This window comes from Pezoporus flaviventris, unplaced genomic scaffold, assembly GCF_033815535.1.
Source record: "Pezoporus flaviventris isolate CSIRO_AGI_PZ_B2104156 unplaced genomic scaffold, CSIRO_AGI_Pfla_v1 ptg000025l, whole genome shotgun sequence".
Lineage (NCBI taxonomy): Eukaryota > Metazoa > Chordata > Aves > Psittaciformes > Psittacidae > Pezoporus > Pezoporus flaviventris.
In genome coordinates, this window is record NW_026892573.1 from 33,696,640 (window position 1) to 33,719,734 (window position 23,095).

General features: G+C 47.6%; 1 protein-coding gene across 7 annotated transcripts in view; it reads right to left on the reverse strand.

Moving 5' to 3' along the window:
* GDPD5 (glycerophosphodiester phosphodiesterase domain containing 5) overlaps positions 1-23,095 on the reverse strand; it is a 163,574-nt gene that overhangs the window by 12,930 nt on the left and 127,549 nt on the right. For all 7 annotated transcript variants that reach the window (XM_061458128.1, XM_061458129.1, XM_061458130.1 and 4 more), the window contains exons 8-12: positions 19,031-19,176; positions 7,814-7,896; positions 4,597-4,747; positions 3,591-3,809; positions 1,737-1,894 (exon numbers count right to left, since the gene is read on the reverse strand). In XM_061458128.1, coding sequence (XP_061314112.1) covers positions 1,737-1,894; positions 3,591-3,809; positions 4,597-4,747; positions 7,814-7,896; positions 19,031-19,176 — 757 coding nt within the window. The remainder of the gene's footprint in view (positions 1-1,736; positions 1,895-3,590; positions 3,810-4,596; positions 4,748-7,813; positions 7,897-19,030; positions 19,177-23,095) is intronic.

Here is a 23,095-nt window from a genome sequence, read left to right on the forward strand (position 1 = left end):
GAGAGACGTCTTTCCAACATCAATTCCTACAACTTCCATGCCCTTGTTTTGAGGACAGTTGCAGAGTTTCCAGCTTCCTGAGGTCATTTTCCAAGCAGCTGAAGCCCCAAGCTGCAGTACAGGAGCTGTCAGCAGCAAACAAGCACTGACAGTGGACTCCTTGTACCCATACAATTTGCATTAATTACTCTGTCTCCCTCTCTATGCAGCAGAAGCATCACTAATCTCCCTCACATGGACAGTACAGAGATTAATCCTTGCAGTTTAATATCAGGAAAGCACTTTGAGGTGGAAGGGCACTGTACAAGATGTGGACATCTCAATGCTCACAACATGCTCAAGCCGCTTCAAAGGCTAAGGGATGCTCAAGGGTGGTTGCAGCAATGTTACATCTAGAGGCTGATGTCTGGGGGACTGAAAGAACTGTGTTAAACCAGGGCTTGTTGAGCTCCCTCTGGCTTGCACTGCAGGACTGCAGCAATGCTGATGGGCACCACAAGGCCTTCAGAATGATAGAAACAATCAGGTTGGAAAAGCCCTTTAAGCTCATCCAGTCCAACCTTCACCCCAGCACTGCCAAGGCCACCACTAACCCATGTCCCTAAGTGCCACATCTATTCATCTGTTAAATACCTCCAGGGAAGGTGACTGCAGCCCTGCCCTGGGCAGCCTGTTCCAATGCCTGAGCACCCTCTGGGGCAGGAATTGTTCCTCAGCTCCATCTAAACCTGCCCTGGTGCAGCTTGAGGCCGGTTCCTCTTGTCCCATCCCTTGTTCCTTGGGAGCAGAGCCCAGCCCCTCCTGGCTCCATCCTCCTCTCAGGCACTTGTAGGCAGCCATCAGGTCCCCCCTGAGCCTTCTCTTCTCCACACTGAACCCCCCAGCTCCCTCAGCCCTTCCCCATCACACTTGGGCTCCAGGCCCTGCACCAGCTCCATTCCCTTCTCTGGCCCTGCTCCAGCACCTCAATATAGTCCTCTCCATGAAACAGGATGAAAACCAGGCAGGCACTACCCTGCAGTTAAAGCACAGCATTAGTTTTAAAGGTGAAAAGCTAGACTGATTGCTGACAGCCATGGGAAAACACCACTGGGTGACACTGGATAGGACCACACACCCAAACAGCTGCAGGCTCAGCTCTTCCCTACTTCCAGCCCAAACATGCTCCCAAATAAACCAGCTGCTTTGGAGATACTGGGAGGAACCCCACAATGTGCCAATCTCATTAAAGAGGAGACTGGAGCAGTCTCAATAGATGCCACAGGACAGTAATGAAATGGATGGTCAAACTGCGATAAGAAATTCCTGAAAGCATACCCAGACTTTGGAGTAATCAAGATGCTGTGATAATAACTCTGGAGCAGATGAAGACAAGCAAAGGTCAGGAGCTAATGGGGATGAAAGAGCACTGGGAGGTACTTGGTGTGAAAAGCCTTCACTTTTCCCCAGAGCTGACAGGGTACTAAGAACCAAACAATTCCTATGTTTTATTTCAAACAGGATCATCACATAATGAATTTGAATCAGCTCCTGGGAACATTCTAGGTGAGGGGTAGGGATAAGCTTGCACAGCTCAAGCTTTCGACAGCAAAACCATCTGAAAAGGTAACTCTGTGCAGATAAAACAGCCTGGGACGAGCAGGGAAGATGCTGCGGGGCCAGGGACGCAGGAGGATGCTCAGAGCTGTGAACACCCACTGTGGAGCACGTGGGCTATGCCACGAGAGGGGCTGTACCTGACATCCTCATTCGTGACCTTGGTGTAACGCAAGTTGAGCTTGACGATGCCCTTCTCCCTCATGCGCTCTGCATCCAGCTTGAGGCCAGAAGTCTGCTGGAAGCCCGGTGCTATGTGTCTGACCAGCTGCCTCTCCGCGTCCGGCAGCCACATCACCTGCAACACAGAGCATGGTAGAGGTGGTTCATGCAGCTCTTCACACGAGGCAGCACTGCAGGCAGCCAGGTTACACCAAGCCAGAAGCTAAATCACAGGAGGGACTGCCTCGTTCGTCAGGCAAATGGTGTCGGAGACGATTACAGCCCCCACATCTTGAATCAAATGCGTTTCAGGTTTATTCTAGAGCACAAAGGATGTGCAAAACTCACTTGGAGGTAAAAAGGGTTGAGGTATGAAGGGATTACACTAAATGCTCATGAGGAGACGTGAAGCATCCTTAAATCCTGATTTTCCTGTCCAGTTCAGGGCATGAAGAGAACTAAGGACACAAGGCTAAAACTGACAGTGCAGACATGATGCACAAGAGAAACCTTTCATAACCCCGTGGTTACAACTAGGTTTATTCACCCTCTTTCATCAGGGTCTATGTCTACCGCAGCCCAGGGCAAGGATGTCTCTAAGCTCATACCATGCTTTGAGAGTGTGTCAAATGAATTACTGCTCACAAGCTCAGCTGACGGATGTGAAGTGGATGCAGGAAACAAGCTGGGCAGTGCTGGTGATCAAGGCCAGGTTGGACAGAGCCTTGGGTGCCATGGTTTAGTGTGAGGTGTCCCTGCCCATGGCAGGGGGGTTGGAACCTGATGATCTTAAGGTCCTTTCCAACCCAAACCATTCTATGATTCTATGGCTTGTGTCATGCAGAGGCTGGGCCCAACCTGATGATCTCTGCAGAATCACTGTGCACTGCGTTGCTTGTTTAATAATCTAGTGACACTCATCACAGAATCATCATAGAATGGGTTGGGTTGAAGGGACCTTAAAGCTCCTCCAGCTCCAACCCCTGCCACGGGCAGGGACCCCTTCCACTAGAGCAGCTTGCTCCAAGCCCCTGTGTCCAACCTGGCCTTGAACACTGCCAGGGATGGGGCAGCCACAGCTTCTCTGGGCACCCTGTGCCAGCGCCTCAGCACCCTCACAGGGAAGAGCTTCTGCCTTCTATCCAGCTAATGTCTAGTTGGGTCTCTCGGGGCCCCTCTCAACACTTGCCTGCCCTCACAGGGAAAGCTCATTTCCTTATACGCAGCAGGAACACCTCCCATTGCAGTTTATGACCACTGCCTCCCATCCTGACATGCAGCTCGGTGAAGAGCTTCAGTCCAGCTTCCCAACAACCTCCTTGCTGGTGCTGGAGAGGCCTAAAAGCAGCTCTTCAAAGTCTTGTCTTTTCCAGGATGAAGAGACTCAGTTCCCTCAGCACTTCTTGCTATATCCAGTCCCCTAACCCAGCTGGTGGCCTCTGCAGGTCTCACCCCAGCTTATCTGCCATGTATTAACAAGCCCCCCATTGAACACGATTGTTGAGTAAGGGGAATAATCACTTCCCTCCATCTACCAGCTATACTAACATTAGTACAACACTCTCTCAGGGCTTCTCACTACCAGGGTATACTGCTGCATCAGCAGTCACCTTGGGTAGCTTTCAGAGGTCTATGGTAACCGCAGCCTCTAGGGCCACCAGCCTGGAGTCGCAGTCTTTTCCAGCATGACTTCCTGGCACAGAGTGGCATTTCCAATTAAGTCTTCAAAATGGATCCCACCAGACTTGATACCCAAATGAAGACACTCAAGGATTGAGGGAAACCCATAAGGAGGGCAATTTTGGGACCATACCCAACCTCACGGAACTCACAGCCTGCTGCTGAATTCCCGATGCCAGGATGGTTTCCAGGGTGACGTTGATGTAAGTGCTGTAGTAGGGATGAGCTGATGGCAGGTTCTGGAAGTTCAGGATGAGCGATGTGTTGTCCTTGATCACCTCCAGCATATCCGCCAGCTTGCAGACCGACTGGTTGGCAGCTTCCAAGTAGTCAGACCTTGAGAGAGACCCAGCCGTCCAGAAAGGGTCGTTCTGGAAGCAAAGCACATCCCAGTCTTAGTGCCATGAACTCCACACTACCCCAACACAGGTGAAGACCCTTTTCTACCCCACCTTGGCAACACTGGGGCACGTGGACAGCTACTGTTGGTGATCATATTGCAGCTCGCTCAAGAGTTTCTCTGTGCCTCAGTTCCCCTACTTAAGGAGAAGTGGCAGATCCTTACTGAAAGCAAGGTGTTCTGGACAGGTCACCCCATTTCCAGAGGAAGAGCAGAGCTATAGGGTAAGTAATGTCATTTTCCATGGTAGTGAACTCAAACTGTACTTTCTCACACCATGTTCACAATTACCAAGTGACCAGAGAGCAGCTAAGGGCTGTTAAAAGAGATGGGCTCCTCCCTTAAGGACATTCAGGAACATCAACATCAAAGCACATCCCAAAAAGTATCCTTCCAGAGGGTGTTTGGGCTCTTCTCATTTGGCAAGGAGCAGTTTCCCTGCATTCCCACAACCACATGTGCAAGTTTCTGTGTAACATACCATACAGACATCCCCATCACACCTCCAGATCAGCTCAGATCAGAATGGCGATGAAGCCATGGTGGATTCAGGCTTCCACCGAGCAAGAACCCAAGCAAGCATAGAAAACCAGTACCTGCAGCAATGCCTCAGCAAGCCATGTTCAAGCTTACATTGGAGGGGACCTTAAAGCTCATCCAGCTCCAACCCCCGAGCTTTAAGGTCCCTTCCATCCCAAACCAGTCAAGGAGTCCATGATGCTTGGCTCCAAGGACACCCTCGCCATGGCCATACGCACCCGTAGGAACCACTCTCCAGCATTGAGCTTTTCCAGGTCAGTCCAGTTGAACATGGAGGAGTGCTCGTAGGCCCGCTCTGGAAACACTTCCTCCACGTTCGTTGTTCTCCTGAGTGTCTTGTCGTGCATCAGAAATGGCACTCCATCATAGCTGCAAAGACAGGCAGAAGGCCCTATTTACAAGGTCAGAAGACACAACCATGTACACGGTACTGCATAAATGCCTGTTCCCACTCCAGCTTCTTGCACAGCTTCACATCACACTTGTTGTGAAGACCTCAACCAGCTTAACACATCCCAAGCAGCCTCAATATCCTTTGATGCACCCAGAGGGAAAAGTCTCTTAGATACCTGCTAGGTGTTTGCAGTCATTCATACACTGACTGACCCCATCCATCTCTAGATGGCTACTAGAGTGCTAAACTCTAGTAGCTTGGACAAGAACATCCACTTTGAACACTCACAGGAACCAAAGCTTTCTGCAGGATCTGTAGCTCCCAATATCAGAGGTTTTCCATACCCTGCTTGCACAGACACACCCCGAACTATTCCCAAATTGCTAATAGTAGATGATGAGAAAGATTCCAAGGGCTCTCAGACTACAGAGAACAAAGTGGTGACAGGCTTTCAGCAAGATGCAAGGGTTCCAAGGTACCAAAATTGTTCTGAAATTGCCTCTTCCCAGTTGAAAATGGATTTCAGGAAGCAGCCACGCTCACACAAGTCCATGCATCTGAAAGAAATCCCACCTTTCAGATGGAACTAAAGAGCCAAATGCATGTCCTGTGGTTTATAAGCCATGCAGATGGCTTAAAAATGGTTCTGGGAAGCCAAAAGTGCTCTTTAAGCTTTCTTCCACTCCATTTTCTGTGATTGAATCAGTGATAACACCACACAAGGCAGTGATGGTTTCTATCCAGTGCAGGGGAATATTGTCTGCACTCAGGAATCAAGATAAACCCAGCCTGATTACAAGGACATTTTCCTAAGCAAGGAGCCCGTCTTCATCATGGGAGATTCAGATAAGGTCTGGAAATGAGATGAGGTTTCAATACAAACCCCATCTGAATGAGGAGCCAAGTCACAGCACTCACCCCGAGAGCCAGAGGGAAAACCTCACTTGTAGATGATGGAGCAAATGCTGCCTCTGCTTCACCATTGCCTGCAGAAGTCCCTTATCACAAAGGCCACTGGCATCTTTGTTTGCTATTTCTAGCATGCACTGTGCCAACGACTTCCTCCCAAACCCACAGCACCATGCTGACACAGCAATACCATGCTCAGCAGCACACTGCGCTGCTGCAGTCACAAGGGGCTTTAATAAATACAGTTAAAAAGAAGAAAATAAGCTAAGCAACTGCAGAATTAAAAGTGTGGAGTGTTTAAGGGAGATAGGAGCTCAAGTCTTAACATCTCATAGCACAGCATCGTCAGATACTGTTAAGCCTCCGCAGTGTGGAAAACCTATGGGGGCACTTCACATTTGCTCCTTTCCTTTCTAATCCTTCCCTTTACAGAGTCACTCAGCGCTACTCAAGTCTAACCACAACCTATTACAGGCACAGGCTGGCTAAAAGTACTTCAGAGACAGAAATCAGAGCTTTAGAAGAGATGCGAGGGGAGGTAGGGGATGAGAGGAACACACAGGGAGACTGTGCTGCTGCTTGAAGCGAAGTTGGCTTTATAACCAGGGCCACCCCATTTAGGGTCTGTGATGGGTAAGGAGCAGGGTGTGATGGGTCTGAGTGCATGTCCAAGCAGCTCACCCACGGCAAATACATGCCTAGAAGAACATGAAGACATCCCAGGAGGGATATCCTGGACCCATCAAGACACAGGCACAAAGAGCATCTCTCAATGGGATAAGGAGAGCAATAGGTCTTGTGCACAAACCCTTCCCAAAGCTGCTGCCAGCTGTATGGATAACTCACTTTTTGGTCTGAAGGTCAATGGAGTCCTCTTTTTATAGAGTTCTCCTTGAGAGGGCCTCAGATAAGTGGGCCATCAAGGGCATTAAGCTATGGATGCTTGGAGTGCTCCTCTGGGATAGCTGATGAGTGGCAACAGGGAAAGCTCTTGGAGCTTTTCCAGCTCTCCTCCTCCCAAAAGTCCACTTTTCTCCTTGGCCTGTGCTAACAGAAGCAACTGATTCGGCCATGTGAGTGAAGTGCTTGTCTGGGCAGGCAAGCAGTTGTCCCTTCACAACTGTTAATGAACTAACTTTGGAAAGAACAGGAATTGCATCACATACATCCCAATTCACACTTCATCTTTCCACAGCGACCTTCCACTCCCAAGTGGGAAGAAACTACTTTAGCTTTTGTTCTCAAACAATTATACAAAGATAAAAATAAGCCCCGTAACATTTAACCTTCAGAAGCCCATCTTCCACCAGGCAAAAAGATCTTTCCATCAACACCAACCTCTAACGTGGTCAGGGAAAAATAGGAGCTTTGAGTCTTTCTTGTGTTTATAACTGGAACTGAAAGAAACTGAGGGATCAAGGGGTGATGGGCTCAGACTGAAACAGGGGACGTTCTGGTTGGATACAAGGAAGAAGTTCTTCCCTGTGCGGGTGGTGAGGTGCTGGAACAGGGTGCCCGGAGAACTGGTGAATGCTCCATCCCTGGCAGTGCTCAAGGCCAGGTTGGACAGAGTCTTGGGTGCCATGGTCTAGTGTGAAGTGTCCCTGCCCATGGCAGGAGGTTGGAACTGGATGATCTTGAGGTCCTTTCCAACCCAAACCAGTCTGGAATTCTGTGATCACCAAGATAAGGCATTACAGCTCCCTTCGCGCCACTTATGCCCTCTTGCACATCTATGTAATTCATGCAAAAAACATAGCTCAGAGAAGGAATAAGAGTATTGAAGAATTATCAAGCTCCTGGAACAATGAACAGATCTTGAAATAACCCTCTCTAAATGTCACTAAATTGGTCTTGTCTTCCTGCAAACAAAGATGAATTTCACAGGAAAGGTGTCCAGGCTCTTCCACCTGGACAACTTCACCTTCAATCGTCATCTCAAGGAAACCATTAGCATCCTCTGTGCATTAGAAATGGAGACACAGCTAGGACTTATCAGAGGTGTTGATCACGAGAGCCCCTTTCAATGGGAAAAAGCAGCAGTAACCAGACACACAGCAGATAGGAAAGACCCATCTGCATGGATTGGGCCATCCACTGAGAGCCTCAGACTGAAGAGCACACTGGCTTACCTCAGTACAACATCAGCTTGGACTCCATACATCTTCTGCTCCACTGCCTTCTGGAAGGACATCAGAGTGTTTTCTGGTGCCAGCTATGGGGGGAAATAAAAAACAATGAGAGATTAATACTCAGTGAAGAGTTTATGAAGTAGTGGATGCTGAGAGGAAGATTTAGACATATTAGGGAGCCAAGACAATCTTGGTTTGCAGACTCCAGTTACACTGGAGTACCAGCATCCCTCAGGCAGGATTGCATCTTACTGAAGTCTGAAGATGACCAGTGCATTTAACTCCATTGATGGTCTTCTCACACAGAGAGTTCAATGCAGAGCTATTATGACCTGCAATACCAGAAACCCATGAGCTCAAGGTCTGGTGCAATATTAGTGTATGAGAGATTTCCTCATCAGCGTGGTTCCCAACAGTGGCTTGCTGGAGATCCCTATGAAGCAGTTGTTAATGTGATGCCAATTCTCTATCCATGGGTTATATCTACAGCTATTAAAATAGCTTAACAGTTCTTCATTCTCCTACTGCTCTAAGTAAACAGCGATTACAACATCATTATAGCAAGAAGAAAGCCCATAAACCAGAGTATTATCCATACCATGGAGAACAACTGCAACAAAGGTTCTGTAGCACGTTTTATTTCCACATCTACTCATTCAATCAAGTCATCTATTGCTCAGACTCAAAATCTGATCATTCCTCTAGTAACAAATGGTCTAGTTAGTTTAGCAACTAGAAAAATATCTTTAAGCCTTGAAAATGTATTCCCATGGCTATTGTGGATGAGGACTCATAACTTACCTCGTATTTCATCCTGTGGAATGGAGCAGATGGTAACAAGATTTGGGTTTGTTTAAAAGCAACACAGCGTGAAAGCAAACACTTTGGTTTTCTACAAACCAATACAGTAGCTAGCCCCAAAATAGCCATAAACCAATACCGGGCACACCAGATACAAACCACCACAACTATGGAGGAAATACTGCCAAGTTTTCTGCACTGAAACACAAGCACATCAAAATAAAGCTAGTTTTAAAGCTTTTCTGGTTTCCAATTTGCTTTCAGGCTTAGGGCACCTCTAACCCCATTTTCCACCCATCTCTGCACCACCAGCATCAGTAGGTTCCCATCAAGACGCAAGGAGCATTCACAAGCCATGATTTTCATGGCATTCGGAAGAGGAATAATTAAAACTAAGGCCTAAATACACCATGAAATATGCACAATAAAAACCCACTCGAGAGTTTAAGGTGTCTCTGAAAATCACTTGCTTTTTATAAGCTGATCACCTTCAGTGCTTGGGTCAGCAGAGCTTTAGGGTACAATCATCAGAGCTAATGTCAGCAACAACCTTCGCATAGCTCCGGTATCTCTCCACTCAACTCCTCCGGCTCAAGCCACCATCAATACTGGTTCATTTCTGTTTGTTCCAAGGCGACACAGAGCCACGTTATCTTCCCAAAAAGGCTCTCAGTCAAAGCCTGGCTTGTCTAGGTGAAGGCAGAGTCAACACCCCCATCACACACACTGGTACAACCCAGCGCTGGGTCACACAAGGTCGGGCTAAAAGAGCTTGTTGCAGTAGCTGCACGATGCTCAGAGCTGTCAGCAGGGAGCAGCAGGCACAAAGATCTGGAGATCCCATCGGATTTGCTCTATCTCCTTGGGTGGCTTTCAGCATCTTGGGTTTCCCCTCCCAAGGGGAACAGGGCAAGGTGATGCCCTTTCCACAGGGTAATGCTCAATGTTTGCTTATGGAGACGGCAGCAATCACAGGGCAATAAAGTGAGTAGTCTTTAAACAATAGATAGCTGAGCTAGAGAAACCAAAGGGCAACACAAGACCACCAGCCTGTCAGGATGATGCTGGGTAGATGCAACACAAGTCCATAGAATCACAGAATCGACCAGGTTGGAAAAGCCCTTTAAGCTCATCCAGTCCAACCATTGCCCACCACTGCCAAGGCCACCACTGCCCCATGGCACTGAGGCCTCGTCTCCATGGGGTGTGAACACTGCAGCCCTGCCCTGGGCAGCCTCTTCCAATGCCTGAGCACCATCTCTTTATGTGACTTAATGATCTATCAGGTCTTTTCCAGCCTAGTTGATTATATGATCCTATAGTAGTGATGTTCATGCATGTAACGCTATAATACAGCCTGCGGTGAGCCAAAAACTGAGATACTCACTGAGTTTTAAAACTCAGTGCACTATGACAGTCCCATCATCCTCAGCATTCAAGGCAGCTGCTACTGAGCTTAACCCCATGGAGTTAAAGTGATCCCAGCCCCAGGAGTGGAGTATTCCACTCCTGCCTCATCTCTAGCCCCTACAGAGATTGCAGACTAAGCTTCACTCTTCAGTAAGGGTGAAACTTAACTGGATCCCATTGAGGACTGCGTGTGGCTGGTCATTTATGAGGCACATCTATTCCTTTCCCAGGAATATAACCCTAATGAGAGATAGATAAACCTACAAAACTCTGGTCAGCCCTGGGTTGAAAATGCAGCTGTGCAGAGGAAACAACATTTGAGACTGTTCTATAGGAATACGCACTTTGAAGCTGTAACATCACAGAATCCCAGCCTGGTTTGGTTTGGAAGGGACCTTAAAGCTCCTCCAGCCCCAACCCCTGCCACAGGCAGGGACCCCTTCCACTGGAGCAGCTTGCTCCAAGCCCCTGTGTCCAACCTGGCCTTGAACACTGCCAGGGATGGGGCAGCCACAGCTTCTCTGGGCACCCTGTGCCAGCACCTCAGCACCCTCCCAGGGAAGAGCTTCTGCCTAAGAGCTCAGCTCAGTCTCCCCTCGGGCAGGTTAAAGCCATTCCCCTTGGCCTGGCCCTACAGGCCCTTGTCCCAAGCCCCTCTCCAGGTCTTTTGTACCCCCCCTTTAGGTATTGGAAAGCTGCTATATATAAAACATATAACATGTTTATATTGCACCTGAAGTTTCCCTTTCCCCCCCCCCTTTAGGTTTTTATGTATATAACTTCAACTATGAATTGCATAAACTTCCAGTACCTATCTGTGACCATTTCTGATGACACAGTACTGATCTTGCATTGATAGTTTAGATATCACACTTGAACTGCAAACTTCCACATATGGCTGGCTCATCTTCATCACAAGACCACTGGAAGTGAAGAGCATCACGGATGGATGAACATCTCTCCCTGCTCTGAATCAGCAAACAGCACGGATGTCAGCAGAAGAGCTCTCCGTAACGCCATGCCCTATGTGTGCTGGGCAGTCTCTATAACACCACAATGCTATTACTCGGCAGCCTGATTCCCTGTGTGTCAGAAGCTTTTGAAAAGTAGATTATACGTAAGCCTCGCAGGCAAAGACGTCATCTTCTTGTGAGCACGTGGTGGGTAAGCTCCTAACCTGGCCAGAGCCACTTATCTTGATATAAATAATAGCATCTCCAAATGAGTCCATCAGTGATGCAGAAAGCTGCCCTCCCTGGTTTCCAAGCCTCTTGGTCAATCCTAGCCTTGAAGGGACTGAACAAGCCACTCACCAATGAGTGAGTAACCTAGTAAAGGTCAAGCAGAAAGCAAGGAAAGCAGTTTTAACCCTGTCCCTATTCCCAGAGGCTCTCCTGGCACTACTTTGGAGGCAGGCTTTTTTTGTGGGGGGGGATTCATATCCCCTGCAATATGAATCTATTGTGAAAAGGGAAAATCTGAGATGTATTTCCATCATCCCAGCCTGTTTCCCTACAAGAAGGGGGGAGTGAAGCCCCAAATCAGCATGTTTTAAGTAGAGATGCAGCCAAGTGGGACAGTTGCTGGCACAGGAATTACTTGCTGAATGCTAAGCTTTTGTTAAAAGGCTTCGCAGCAAAACTGCAATAACTATAAATAAATGCATAATTTTCCTGCTTAGATTACTCTCTGGCTCCGTCCAGTTTGTTGTATAAGTTTCCTCCTTGATCCAATACATTCTAGTGTCTAAAACCTAAACCCAGGTTTGCATCGGTGCATTGACTGGATGCAATCAATTACTAAAGTAACCCAGTGCTAAAGTAAAGGCAGCCCTGGGACACAATGCAAGGATTTCACCCCCAAACCTCTCTCCTATATACACCACACCAACACCCACTGCAAGCCAGACAGACCCTGTGCGAGGTTTCAAGTGGCTGTTCACACTTGGTTTGATAGGCTCATCCCTTGCAAAACTCAGGTTACTTCCATTGCTTTCTGCTCACAGAGACACAGCAAGTGATTCCTAGAGAACTACCCTTGAATTGACTCATTCTGACTATTTTTATGCTTAGAAGTCAATGGCAAGTGTGTTCAAACGGAGTCGAGAGCTTTGGACCTTCCTTAATGAAGATTATAGCAACGTGCTAGTCAGGGCAGGGTAGCCTTGCCAGAGGTGGACATCACTACACTGTGTTTCTCCTTTAATTAGCCAGGTCTCCAGAAACCACCATCACAAATCACTGCATCATTTGCGTGTTGGGGATGCTACCGAAGAAGCTTGCACAGGAGAACTGAAGTCATTCCCCTGCACTGTGCGCTGAGCTGCACTAAAGGATTGGATGCTTGCTCCATCAATAGGCTTTAAAGATACTTTCTCATCTTTCTGTAAACATGAGCATCATTTTTGGTGTTTTCATGTTCTTTATCTCTCCTTTCCAGTCTCAATCTCCTCATGAGACAATAACTGGGCTGATAACACAAGGTAATACCTGGAAAACTGTATTTTCCTTCCATAAAAAGACACCCTTTGGTGTTCCTTGTATGGGGTGGGATCTGCCAGGACGTTGGATTTCAGCATTCGTGCCCCATTGTATCAGGTCACTACGAGGCAATAACAATACTGTTTAAAACAGAAAATGAAATATGTCTTTAATCCCGATGAATTCAAGGTATTTTAGAGGAAATCCGCATCTGCCATTTCTGGGAACAGCTCAAGTAGATCAAAAGGAAGTGACAAGAGCACAAGACAAAAAGAGCAAATGAAAAAGGATTGCTTTGGCCAACAGGATAAATTCGTAAGCAGAAATCACAGAATGTTTTGGGTTGGAAAGGACCTTAAAGCTCATCCAGCTCCAACCCCTGCCACGGGCAGGGACCCCTTCCACTAGAGCAGCTTGCTCCAAGCCCCTGTGTCCAACCTGGCCTTGAACACTGCCAGGGATGGGGCAGCCACAGCTTCTCTGGGCACCCTGTGCCAGCGCCTCAGCACCCTCACAGGGAAGAGCTTCTGCCTTATCTCCAACCTAAACTTCCCCTGTTTCAGTTTGAACCCATCACCCCTTGTCTTATCCCTACAGTCCCTGATGAAGAGTCCCTCCCCAGCATCCTTGTAGCCACCTTCAGATATACCTACATGCAGGAGATAACACATTACTGTTGTACTGCACACACAAAAAGCTGCAGTTTGATTTAATGAAAGACTTCCTGACCTTAGGCAGTTGCATATCAATGAACACAAGCCTTTCTCCAGGTCTGACAGAAGATGCTAATTGTGATTGTTACTATCGATTAGACCAACAGACAGGTTAACTGGCCATATTTCTAGTAGGTGGCTGTGCACAAGATATACAGCAAAGCAAATGCTTTTCAGCAGCACAAACAGTACAAACCAAAGTACTTCAGAGCCCTCAAAGTCATCCCAAAGAGGTGGTAGCAAAGTTTTGGCACCCAAAATAAGACGAAATAAAGGCCCTCAAAACCATCAAGAAGAAAATCTCCTCTCAAATGATAGAAAGAAATAACCAGCTCTTCTTCAACAGTTGAAAGCTCTCCAATAAGCCATGATCTGAACCAGAAGTATTCATTACTGTTTCTATCTATAGTTGGCACCACAAGATGACAAAAAGGCATCTCTGGGAGAACACCAACGTATATTGGAGGCTTTGGTTCAGGTGTCAAAAAGTCCCAAAACCAAAACAAGTTTGCCTGGAGAAGAGAAGGCTCCAGGGAGAACTTGGAGTAGCTCCCAGTGCCTAAAGGGGCTGCAGGAAAGCTGGAAGAGGGGCTTGGGACAAGGGCCTGTAGGGCCAGGCCAAGGGGAATGGCTTTAACCTGCCCGAGGGGAGACTGAGATGAGCTCTTAGGCAGAAGCTCTTCCCTGGGAGGGTGCTGAGGCGCTGGCACAGGGTGCCCAGAGAAGCTGTGGCTGCCCCATCCCTGGCAGTGTTCAAGGCCAGGTTGGACACAGGGGCTTGGAGCAAGCTGCTCCAGTGGAAGGGGTCCCTGCCCATGGCAGAGGCTGGAGCTTGAGGAGCTTTAAGGTCCCTTCAGCCCAAACCAGGCTGGGATTCTGTGAACTCCACATGTGCAAGGCCATATTTGCTGGAGTTTTCCCAGGAACAGCAGGACACGCTCCCTGTTGAGGCAAAACATTCCCATGCAATAACCCAACAGGCAACCCTCAGCGCAATTAAACGCTGGCTTCCCACCAACACGCTTTGTCCTATTGCAATGGGTACTTTTCCACTCTGGAACTGTGCAAAGCCAATGAGTCAGCATGGCTGAAAACCCTCCTCTCAGCACAGTGTCCGTGCTCAGCAAGGAGATGGGCATCATGTGTCGTGCAGGAAGGAGCTCAACAGCATGAGCACCGCATCCGTCGCTGTTAAGACATGCCAAACCCCAGCTGTACGTGTGGTTTGCCAAAAGAGTTCATTCTGATGCTATTTTTAGCCTCGAGCTCTGAAATCAAGAGCTGGTCTTACCTCTGACACGTCTGAATGGTTTGCACAGGTTTTGGACCAACCACCACCTCTTTGGTCCCAGTAAAGGGATGAGTTTCCACACTTCGTGAAGGTTTCCAAGGAGATAGATGCAGCTCTTGCTCAACTAAGTCCTTGCTATCATTAATCCTTTGGGTGATTTACCTACCATTTGAAATCAAAGGCCATCATGAGGAGCCTAATGATTTTTATATGGAATGTATATAGGACTAACAACCTAAAAGCAAGTAGGAATCAACACTTTGGACACCACCTTCAGATCTCAAAAGCAAAGACAACGTGCCTCAACCTGAAGCACCATGTGAAGAAAGACACTTGGGAGAAGACTTTAAATGGCAAATGACAGTTCCTCATTCCCATCTCAGATTCGTTCCCAGCTTTTACCTTCTACCCTTGTTTTACCTATTCTCAGCATAAGGACAATATGTGCCAGCACAGGGAGAACACAGTCAAGTCTGTTTGTCATTGGAGACAAAAAGGAATTAGATATCTGGAGGAAGAATAAAAAAAGGTGGAAGACCAAAGACAACAGATACCTGCTTATGAAATCACCAGAAAAGTTCAACATATTAATGTGCAAAAATACATATTTCATGTTTTGGGGTGTCAGACGATTGCTGTACCCATCAGGACAAGACCCTTTCCAACCAATACACACCAAGTGATGGATGGAACCCTCAATTCCAAGCACATTCCTGCTACAACCTTGATGCTCTCCTCATGGGAGTCCAGAAGGGCAAAAATGGATCTGGAGGATGAATAATTCATTCTAAAAGAGCCTTTGAAAAGAAGCCGATTGATTAACTAAGCACCTGCTAGGAGAAAGGTTTTTCAGCTAGCACCCTGCTGGCAATGGACATTAGCATAGCGAACAGTGGCCAGGACTGGATGACATTTAGGCAAGGGAAGGTAGGAGGAGTCAAGCAGAAGAGCCTTTCTAAGAGAGAATTAAAGCTTGGGAGGGGGAATAGGATGATAATGAAGGGATGTGGCTTGGAGGAGTGGTACTGCTACAACAAAGGGTCAGCCAGTGTGGGACCAGCAGCTCTCCTGCACCACAAAGACACGCTTCATCTGGGTACGGATGCCAGGATGGCTTCCTATTTTCATAGGAGAGTTCGGGTTGGAAATGACCTTAAGATCATCCAGTTCCAACCCCCCTGCCATGGCCAGGGACACCTCACACTAAACCATGGCACCCAAGGCTCTGTCCAACCTGGCCTTGAACACTGCCAGGGATGGAGCATTCACAACCTCCCTGGGCAACCCATTCCAGTGCCTCAGCACCCTCACAGGAAAGAACTTCTTCCTTATATCCAGTCTAAACTTCCCGTTTCAGTTTGAACCCATCACCCCTTGTCCTATCACTACAGTCCCGGATGAAGAGTCCCTCCCCGGCATCCCTATAGGCCCCCTTCAGATACTGGAAGCTGCTCTGAGGTCTCCATGCAGCTTCTCTTCTCCAGGCTGAACAGCCCCAACTTTCTCAGCCTAACTTCATATGGGAGGTATTTTCTCTTGCCACTTCAAATGCAAGGGCTTTTTCCCTCCTGAGTGCTCCAAGACAAATTCTATGAGCCGTATGGCCTCTGCTCCTCACTTCTTTCCTCCACAGAACAAGAACAGCAGTTGAGTTGCATTCACAGACACCATGAATGATGCTTTTAAATACCTTAAAGGGACAAGAGAAGAGAGACAGGGTGTGTGCATGCATGGAGGGAAGCAGAGAGGAGCACAGAGGAATATCATTGCCCCTGTTTGAGGAGCAGACTGCATGCACTGATGGATCACTATCCACAGCTTTCCTAGGAAACTCCATTTCACCACTTTTTGCCTCATGTACCCCAAACCCCCTTTATTTCAGGACAGCAAGCATCTTCAGCCAGGCCATGCATCTCCTTCAGTGGCTTTTGTCGGAAGAGCAGTCAGCTGTACTCGTGTCTTTCTAGTACAAGAACATTGGATGTACAAACGCAACATAAACTCCCTTCCAATGCAAACCAGTCTATGATGCTATTCTGGACCCCGTCCTGCCAGACGGGTGAAGCAGCCAGCTACCAGGCTCGATCAGAGCACGTTTGCCTGCACAGAGAATCACATTTGCCTTGCTTCAGGGGATTTGAAGGCAAATACTGCACTGCTTTTTATCCTCTCCAGTCCCACCAGATCTAACTTCACCTCAGGCCCCAAACTCCCAGGCGCTGCAGACATTGCCCAAGGCAGGTCTGTGTCCTATAGCCCAGACTCCAGACTCTTCTCTAGGCTATTTCCTCCTCTCCAGCTTGACTTGGCTCCGTTTCTCCAAACACAATCTGCAGACAGTTGGGCTCAACAGCAAAAGCAAAGCAAGAAGCCCTGTGAAACGAGACTGAACGAGCAGAAATGCTTTCTGGCAAGGCTTGAAAATCACTAGTTTCCAAGCAAATATGACTTAGTACCACCTGAGGACTACGTACCGCAGCTGGAGCTCTTCAAACTCAAGCTGTCATTTGCTACAGGGAAAAGTTGAGCATAGATGGAAGTAGAAGGAAGCTTTGACCATCTGTGGGCTTCATCTCTCTCATCCCACCTCAGCTTTGCTACTCAAGAGCACTCACCACACATGCAGCAAAGGCAAAGCAGTTGGATAAACCCATTGCCAACTCATCGTGGGACATGTGGACTATTGCTTGGAGGTTGGAACAAGACTTGGTAGCCTCCAATCTTGCTTCTTGTGGGTGTCAGAGCAAACCATCTGCTGCTAATGGACAACTGGCTCTGTGTATTGGGAATGCTGAAGGGGAAGTTCAGCACCCTGATGAATGACACAGTTCCACACCCAGCACTGACTGTTCTCCACCCCGGCTCTTGATCAGCCTATGCAACTCAGTACCCCGACATGCAGGCAGCATCCTCCTAGGTAGGTTTGTTCCACCCTGCAAGGAGTGCTTGCTGGCTCCGAAGAACATGAAGCAAAGCAAAGGGCCAAACTCTGCTGGGATTCTAACTCCAGATAAGGTTAATGTAAACTAGCTGGAAGATAGAAACTAAACTGCAGAAGAAATCCTTCTTTAGAAGGCTATGAGGGGCACACAAGCCTGGGAGCTGCACTGGAACCATAGAATCCCATAGTGGTTTGGGTTGGAAGGGACCTTAAAACTCCTCCAGGTCTGACCCCTGCCACGGGCAGGGACCCCTTCCACTAGAGCAGCTTGCTCCAAGCCCCTGTGTCCAACCTGGCCTTGGACACTGCCAGGGATGGGGCAGCCACAGCTTCTCTGGGCACCCTGTGCCAGCGCCTCAGCACCCTCACAGGGAAGAGCTTCTGCCTAAGAGCTCATCCAACAGCTTTTGTGACTTCCTAATGCACAGGAAGCATGCGGACCCCAGGTTCTCACTTGGCTGCTTCTGGCCTTCATGGTAGGTACAAACCATGCATGGAAAAACCATTTCCCATGCCTAGAACTTCATTCCACCACCCAGGGGCAATGTAGTAAAGAGTGACACAAATTAAGCTGGCATTTCAAGGGACTGCTTAAAGAAAGTCATCATTAAAGTGAACTAAAATACTTGTGTCGTGTTAGGCATTTATGTCCCCTAGCAAACTCTTTGCACGCACTTTTGAGCTTGGAGAGCAGCTCAAGAACATCCCAACATGCCAAATAGCTTCTGACAGTCCATACAGATATTTTTACTGCTTTGAATGTCAGCAAAAAAATTAGTTAGGCGCCTTAAAATATACATATATAAAGTACATTTGCCTACTCTACAGTAGGCTGTCTAGTCTGAAGACAATCAACCAGCAGAAAGAGACAGAGGTGCAACCATTCAACACACGTCGGTACAGAAGCACCCAAACTGGAGACCTAAATTCTACAGGACAGCCTTATCCCAGCCACTACACTCCATATTTAGCCTGCACATGTCCAGAAACTTCAGAGAAGAACTCTACGATTACGATTTCAAGCTCTACCCGGAGGCAGATGACAGGAATGTTTCATCACCTCACCCTGTCTCATGATGGCCTGCAATGCAAGAGCACCATGCAGTCATACAGGGTCAAGCACAGCTTGTTTGTATCTTATTGCACACTGCCACATACTCGAGGCATCTTGCTGGGAGCTGAGTTTAACCATGGCTGGTGAGGTCCTGCAAAGGACATGGAGGCAGAGCCCTCGAGCTCTAAAGTAATAAAGAATACCACGAACTTCTCCTGCTGCAGCTCGAGGGCCAAGCATGGAGAGCAAAAACCAGCAGAACCAGCAGCCAGAAAGATGCAGTGGCACAAACCACCCTTAGCAAAGCCTTTTGTTTGAAAGGCATCTGGAACAGCTGGGGCGTGACTCGACTCTGGGCTCATGCACTGAATTACCACCACTGTAATCCTAGCCAGGAGGGGTGCCTCAAAGCTGTATTTGTCATATATATTCTCTGGAGAGCAGCCTGGAGACCATCAGATCCAGTTCTGCCTGTGCAAAGGATGGTAGAACAAGACAACAAGTACTAACAATATCAGACTACTCACCATTGGTGCTCCGCGGTGACCTATGATGGCTGGCTTTGGTCCCAGAGCCTTCTTCTCCATTATGCAAGGGGATGAGATGGTGAGGGGGACGAGGTAAAGTGCAACTACAACTGCGAGGTATGCCGTGAACATCAACATCTGAGAAGCTGAGACGGAAAGAGGGAGAAAGAACTGGTGACAACCTTGGTCCTGATCTTCTCACACCACAGGAGAGAAGTCAATGCACCTTCATCTTCCTCCACACAAGAGATCTTTTTGCTCATCAAGTCCTGAGGGAGGTTTTCACTTCATTTTGTATTGGAGAAACAAGTTAAGTGAATTGCTTAAAGTCATAGAATCATGGAAGGGTTTGGGTTGGAAAGGACCTTAAGATCACCCAGTCCCATGCCCCCTCCCATGGTCCTTGCAATGTAGCCCAAACCACTGCTGATTTCCAGTCCATCGGGTGGAACAGCACCAAGTGTTGCCCTTCCTGACAGCAGAAATAGAGCACCAGGTAAATACACCTATAAATAAGCCATGGTTATCATGATGGTGCATTTATCACTTGCATTTACACCACCTGTGTCTCCATTGGTGGTTCACCAACACCACCCATTTCAGGCAGGGTAGAGCCACTTTAACTGCTTCTGCATTAAGATCTGTGCCAGCAGAGCTGCTTTTAATTTGCGATAATAATTTACTGAATAAAATGGATAGTTTAAAGAAATCCTTGGGGTGTGATGGTGCTGCTCTACCCAAAGTCTCCACAAGCAACTGTATTACAGCACCAGCAAATGCAGCTAAGAGAGTATCAGCTGCAATGCTTGGGGCTAGATGAAGAGCTCTGCCTCCCATCTCCCAGCTACCAGCTACTTCCCACAAGGTCCAAAGTCTCTGGGAATCTCTCAAAGGTGCTGACAGTGCAACAGAGACACCCTTGTACCCCACAGACGTGAGTTCCTTATAAAGAACAACAGGCACCTTTGAACTCCTGAGCGATTTGGAGTCACTTGAAACCACAGATATTAAAGCAAAAAACTTGAATTCTTATTTTAATAATTATGATTTTTTTTGAAAACTCATTCAGGCATTGGAACTTGAGGGAAAGCCTCCAAAATATCCTTTAAATCAAATTCTTGCAATGGGTACATGATGGAGAAGGTGGGGTTTTAAAGGGGAAGGACAGAGTCTGGTCCTGACCACAACTGATCTGGTTTCACCCATAAACAAGGTGGGTTTGCTTCCACCACCTGATAGCCTCATTCAAGCATGTTCCTATGAGCCAGAAAGTAACACGAGTAACTTTGCCAGCTAATCTTTCCCCCTGTGGAAAGGAGGTCAATCACCCAGAGAGCATTCAAGGCACTCAATGGCATCGTGCTAAGTGAGCTCATGCTGTGTCCTGCACCATAAAGGCACGGTACTCTGGAGTTGTGCTCTACCAGCATCAAAACCTCCAGATGGACACAGGATGTGGTCCTGACCCCATTTCTGCTCACCCCAAGAACACCACGCACCAACCAGGCTTTGAAAAGAACCAACCTCATTGTCAGCAACTCTCAGCTATGCAAAGACTCTGGTTCCTTCCATCCTAGTACTGAAACTAAGGGATTAAACAGCACGTAGAATCATAAAATAGTTTGGGTTGGAAGGAACCTTAAAGCTTATCCAATTCCAACCTTCATGCCATGGGCATCTTCCACTAGAGCAGCTTGCTCCAAGCCAATGTGTCCAACCTGTCTCAGATTCAGACTAAAGGCAAGCACCATGTGAAATGCATGGGCTTCCAAAAACTGTGGTCACTGGACTGCACTCACAAGGAGAGGATGCCCCAGCATGGGTCATGTTAAAATGACCAGGATGGACAGGGCCTTTGAGTAACCTGTTCTAGTGGAAGATGTCCTTGCCCTTGGCAGGGGGTTGGAACTGGATGGGCTTTAAGGTCCCTTCAACCCAAACCAGTCTGGGATTGTATGATTAAAATGGAGCTGAAGACTCACCCAGCCACACATATGTGGCAACTGAGATCATCCACAGAAAACCCCCCAGAATGAAATACATGCATCATATATACAATTTGATGGTCTGTATGGAAAAAGCTCTCTTGGTGACCACCAAGCAAGCAGGGCAGATAAATCTCCCACTGTCTACAACATGACAACCCCAATACTTAGATGCAAGCCTTCTTTCCCCACTCCTCCTGCTCCTAGTTACCATTTCAACCTAGTCTGGGCTCCAAGAAAAGCAGGTTTCTCATGCTCACATTTGTTACTCAAGGCTTCAAGGGCTGCTCTGAGTACAATGTTTTCTATTTGACCTCAGAAGCAAGCTTTTGAAAACAAGCTACTATCACAGAATCATAGAATAATTTGGGTTGGAAAGGACCTTAAGATCATCCAGTTCCAACCCCCTGCCATGGGCAAGGACACCTCAAACCATGGCACCCAAGGCTCTGTCCAACCTGGCCTTGAACACTGCCAGGGATGGAGCATTCACAACTTCCTTGGGCAACCCATTCCAGTGCATACTACCTTTGAAAAGACTTTTAAAGCATCTATTCTCCAGGTTGAGAATAAAGTAGCATAGAGGAAATGAACATAAATTAAAAGAAAATTGAGGAATTTGCTCAGAAAAGAAGATGGTTGCTCATGACTCACGCCTCAAAGAAATGAAACTTGATGCAAGAACAGACTTGCACCAATGCAGCTGCCCCAGCTATTTCCAGGGGATTGCTCTTAGTGAATGAAACTGTATTTTCCCATTACAAGTGACTGTGGGTTCTCACAGAGATTTCAGTTCTTCTCTTCCGTTTTCAACACCGCCACATCAAGTGTATCTGCACCAAAAAGCCTGTGAACTCCTCCAGGTAAGATGCGCTTCACAAGTAAAATGACCCCCAAATGACTTCAAGATCAAATGCTTTCCTCAAACACCAAAGCCCACAAAGCCAGGAGCAGAAGAAGAGAAGGGGAAACAGCTTCCTGGCTTAGTTAAAAAGCAGAAGGAATTCGGAAGGAGCACATGCAATCTCTGCTGTAGGCATCACCACAAATCCTCCCCTCAACTGGCAGCCTAATTACATGCTAGGCCATACTTAAGAAGAACTGGGTACAACTTTATTGGCATATTTATAAATCAAGACAGAGCAATTCTTGCTTAAAAAGGTCTCTCTGGCGAGCAAAATCTTTCCATCTTCAGACACCGTTTCCTCATTCTTCACTCCCACTTCTTGGAAGTCTCTCAAGTGCTGCCAAATTCTTCCAGGGCTTGTTTTTCGCTGGGGGTTAAATATCCATTCAAATGCATTGTTCCCGAGCTGGCACTAATGTCTGGGAAGATCCATGGATGCCCTGAAGAAAAACACTTCTGAGGGCACAGGGATCAAGTTATTTCACATGAAAACCCGGAGGAGCAGCTGAGGCTTGGGAGAGCCCCAGGCAATGAGGTGGGACAAGGGAGATGCACAGAAGAGCTTCAGTGGAGAGAAGCATCAACAAGAAGAGCTGGGCTCAGTGTGACCTTCACAGCTCTTCTCCCTTAGACCTTTGACCATGTTTATATGCATTTAAGTAAGCACCTAACCATCAGAGGACCAGATCTCTACCGAGCCCTCTGGGTGCTACGGTACCACAAGCAACAAGTCCATTAAGACTTTCAAAAGCCAGAAATGCAGATGAACAAGAAGCCAGGGGAAGGAAGAAGAGCTTATGAGATAGAGAGAATACTGCATGTTAGCGGCAGAGGGTGCATTTATGTTTTGTAAAACAGACTGATCGAAATCTCAATGCTTTTATTCACTTCATCATTTAAAATAGCCCTTTTGTCTCCAGCCCAGGTGTGCTTCTGACTACAGACTGACAGCCATGGGATCTGGATGCATTCCAAGGAAGTTGTGAGTGCTCCATCCTCAACAGTGTTCAAGGCCAGGTTAGACAGAGCTTGGAGCAACATGGTCTAGTGGAAGGTGTCCCTCCCCATGGCAGGGGGCTGGAACTGGATGAGCTTTAAGGCCCCTTCAACCCAAACCATTCTATTATTCTATTCCTAGACCAGATGCACCAATCCAGTTTCACACAGATTACT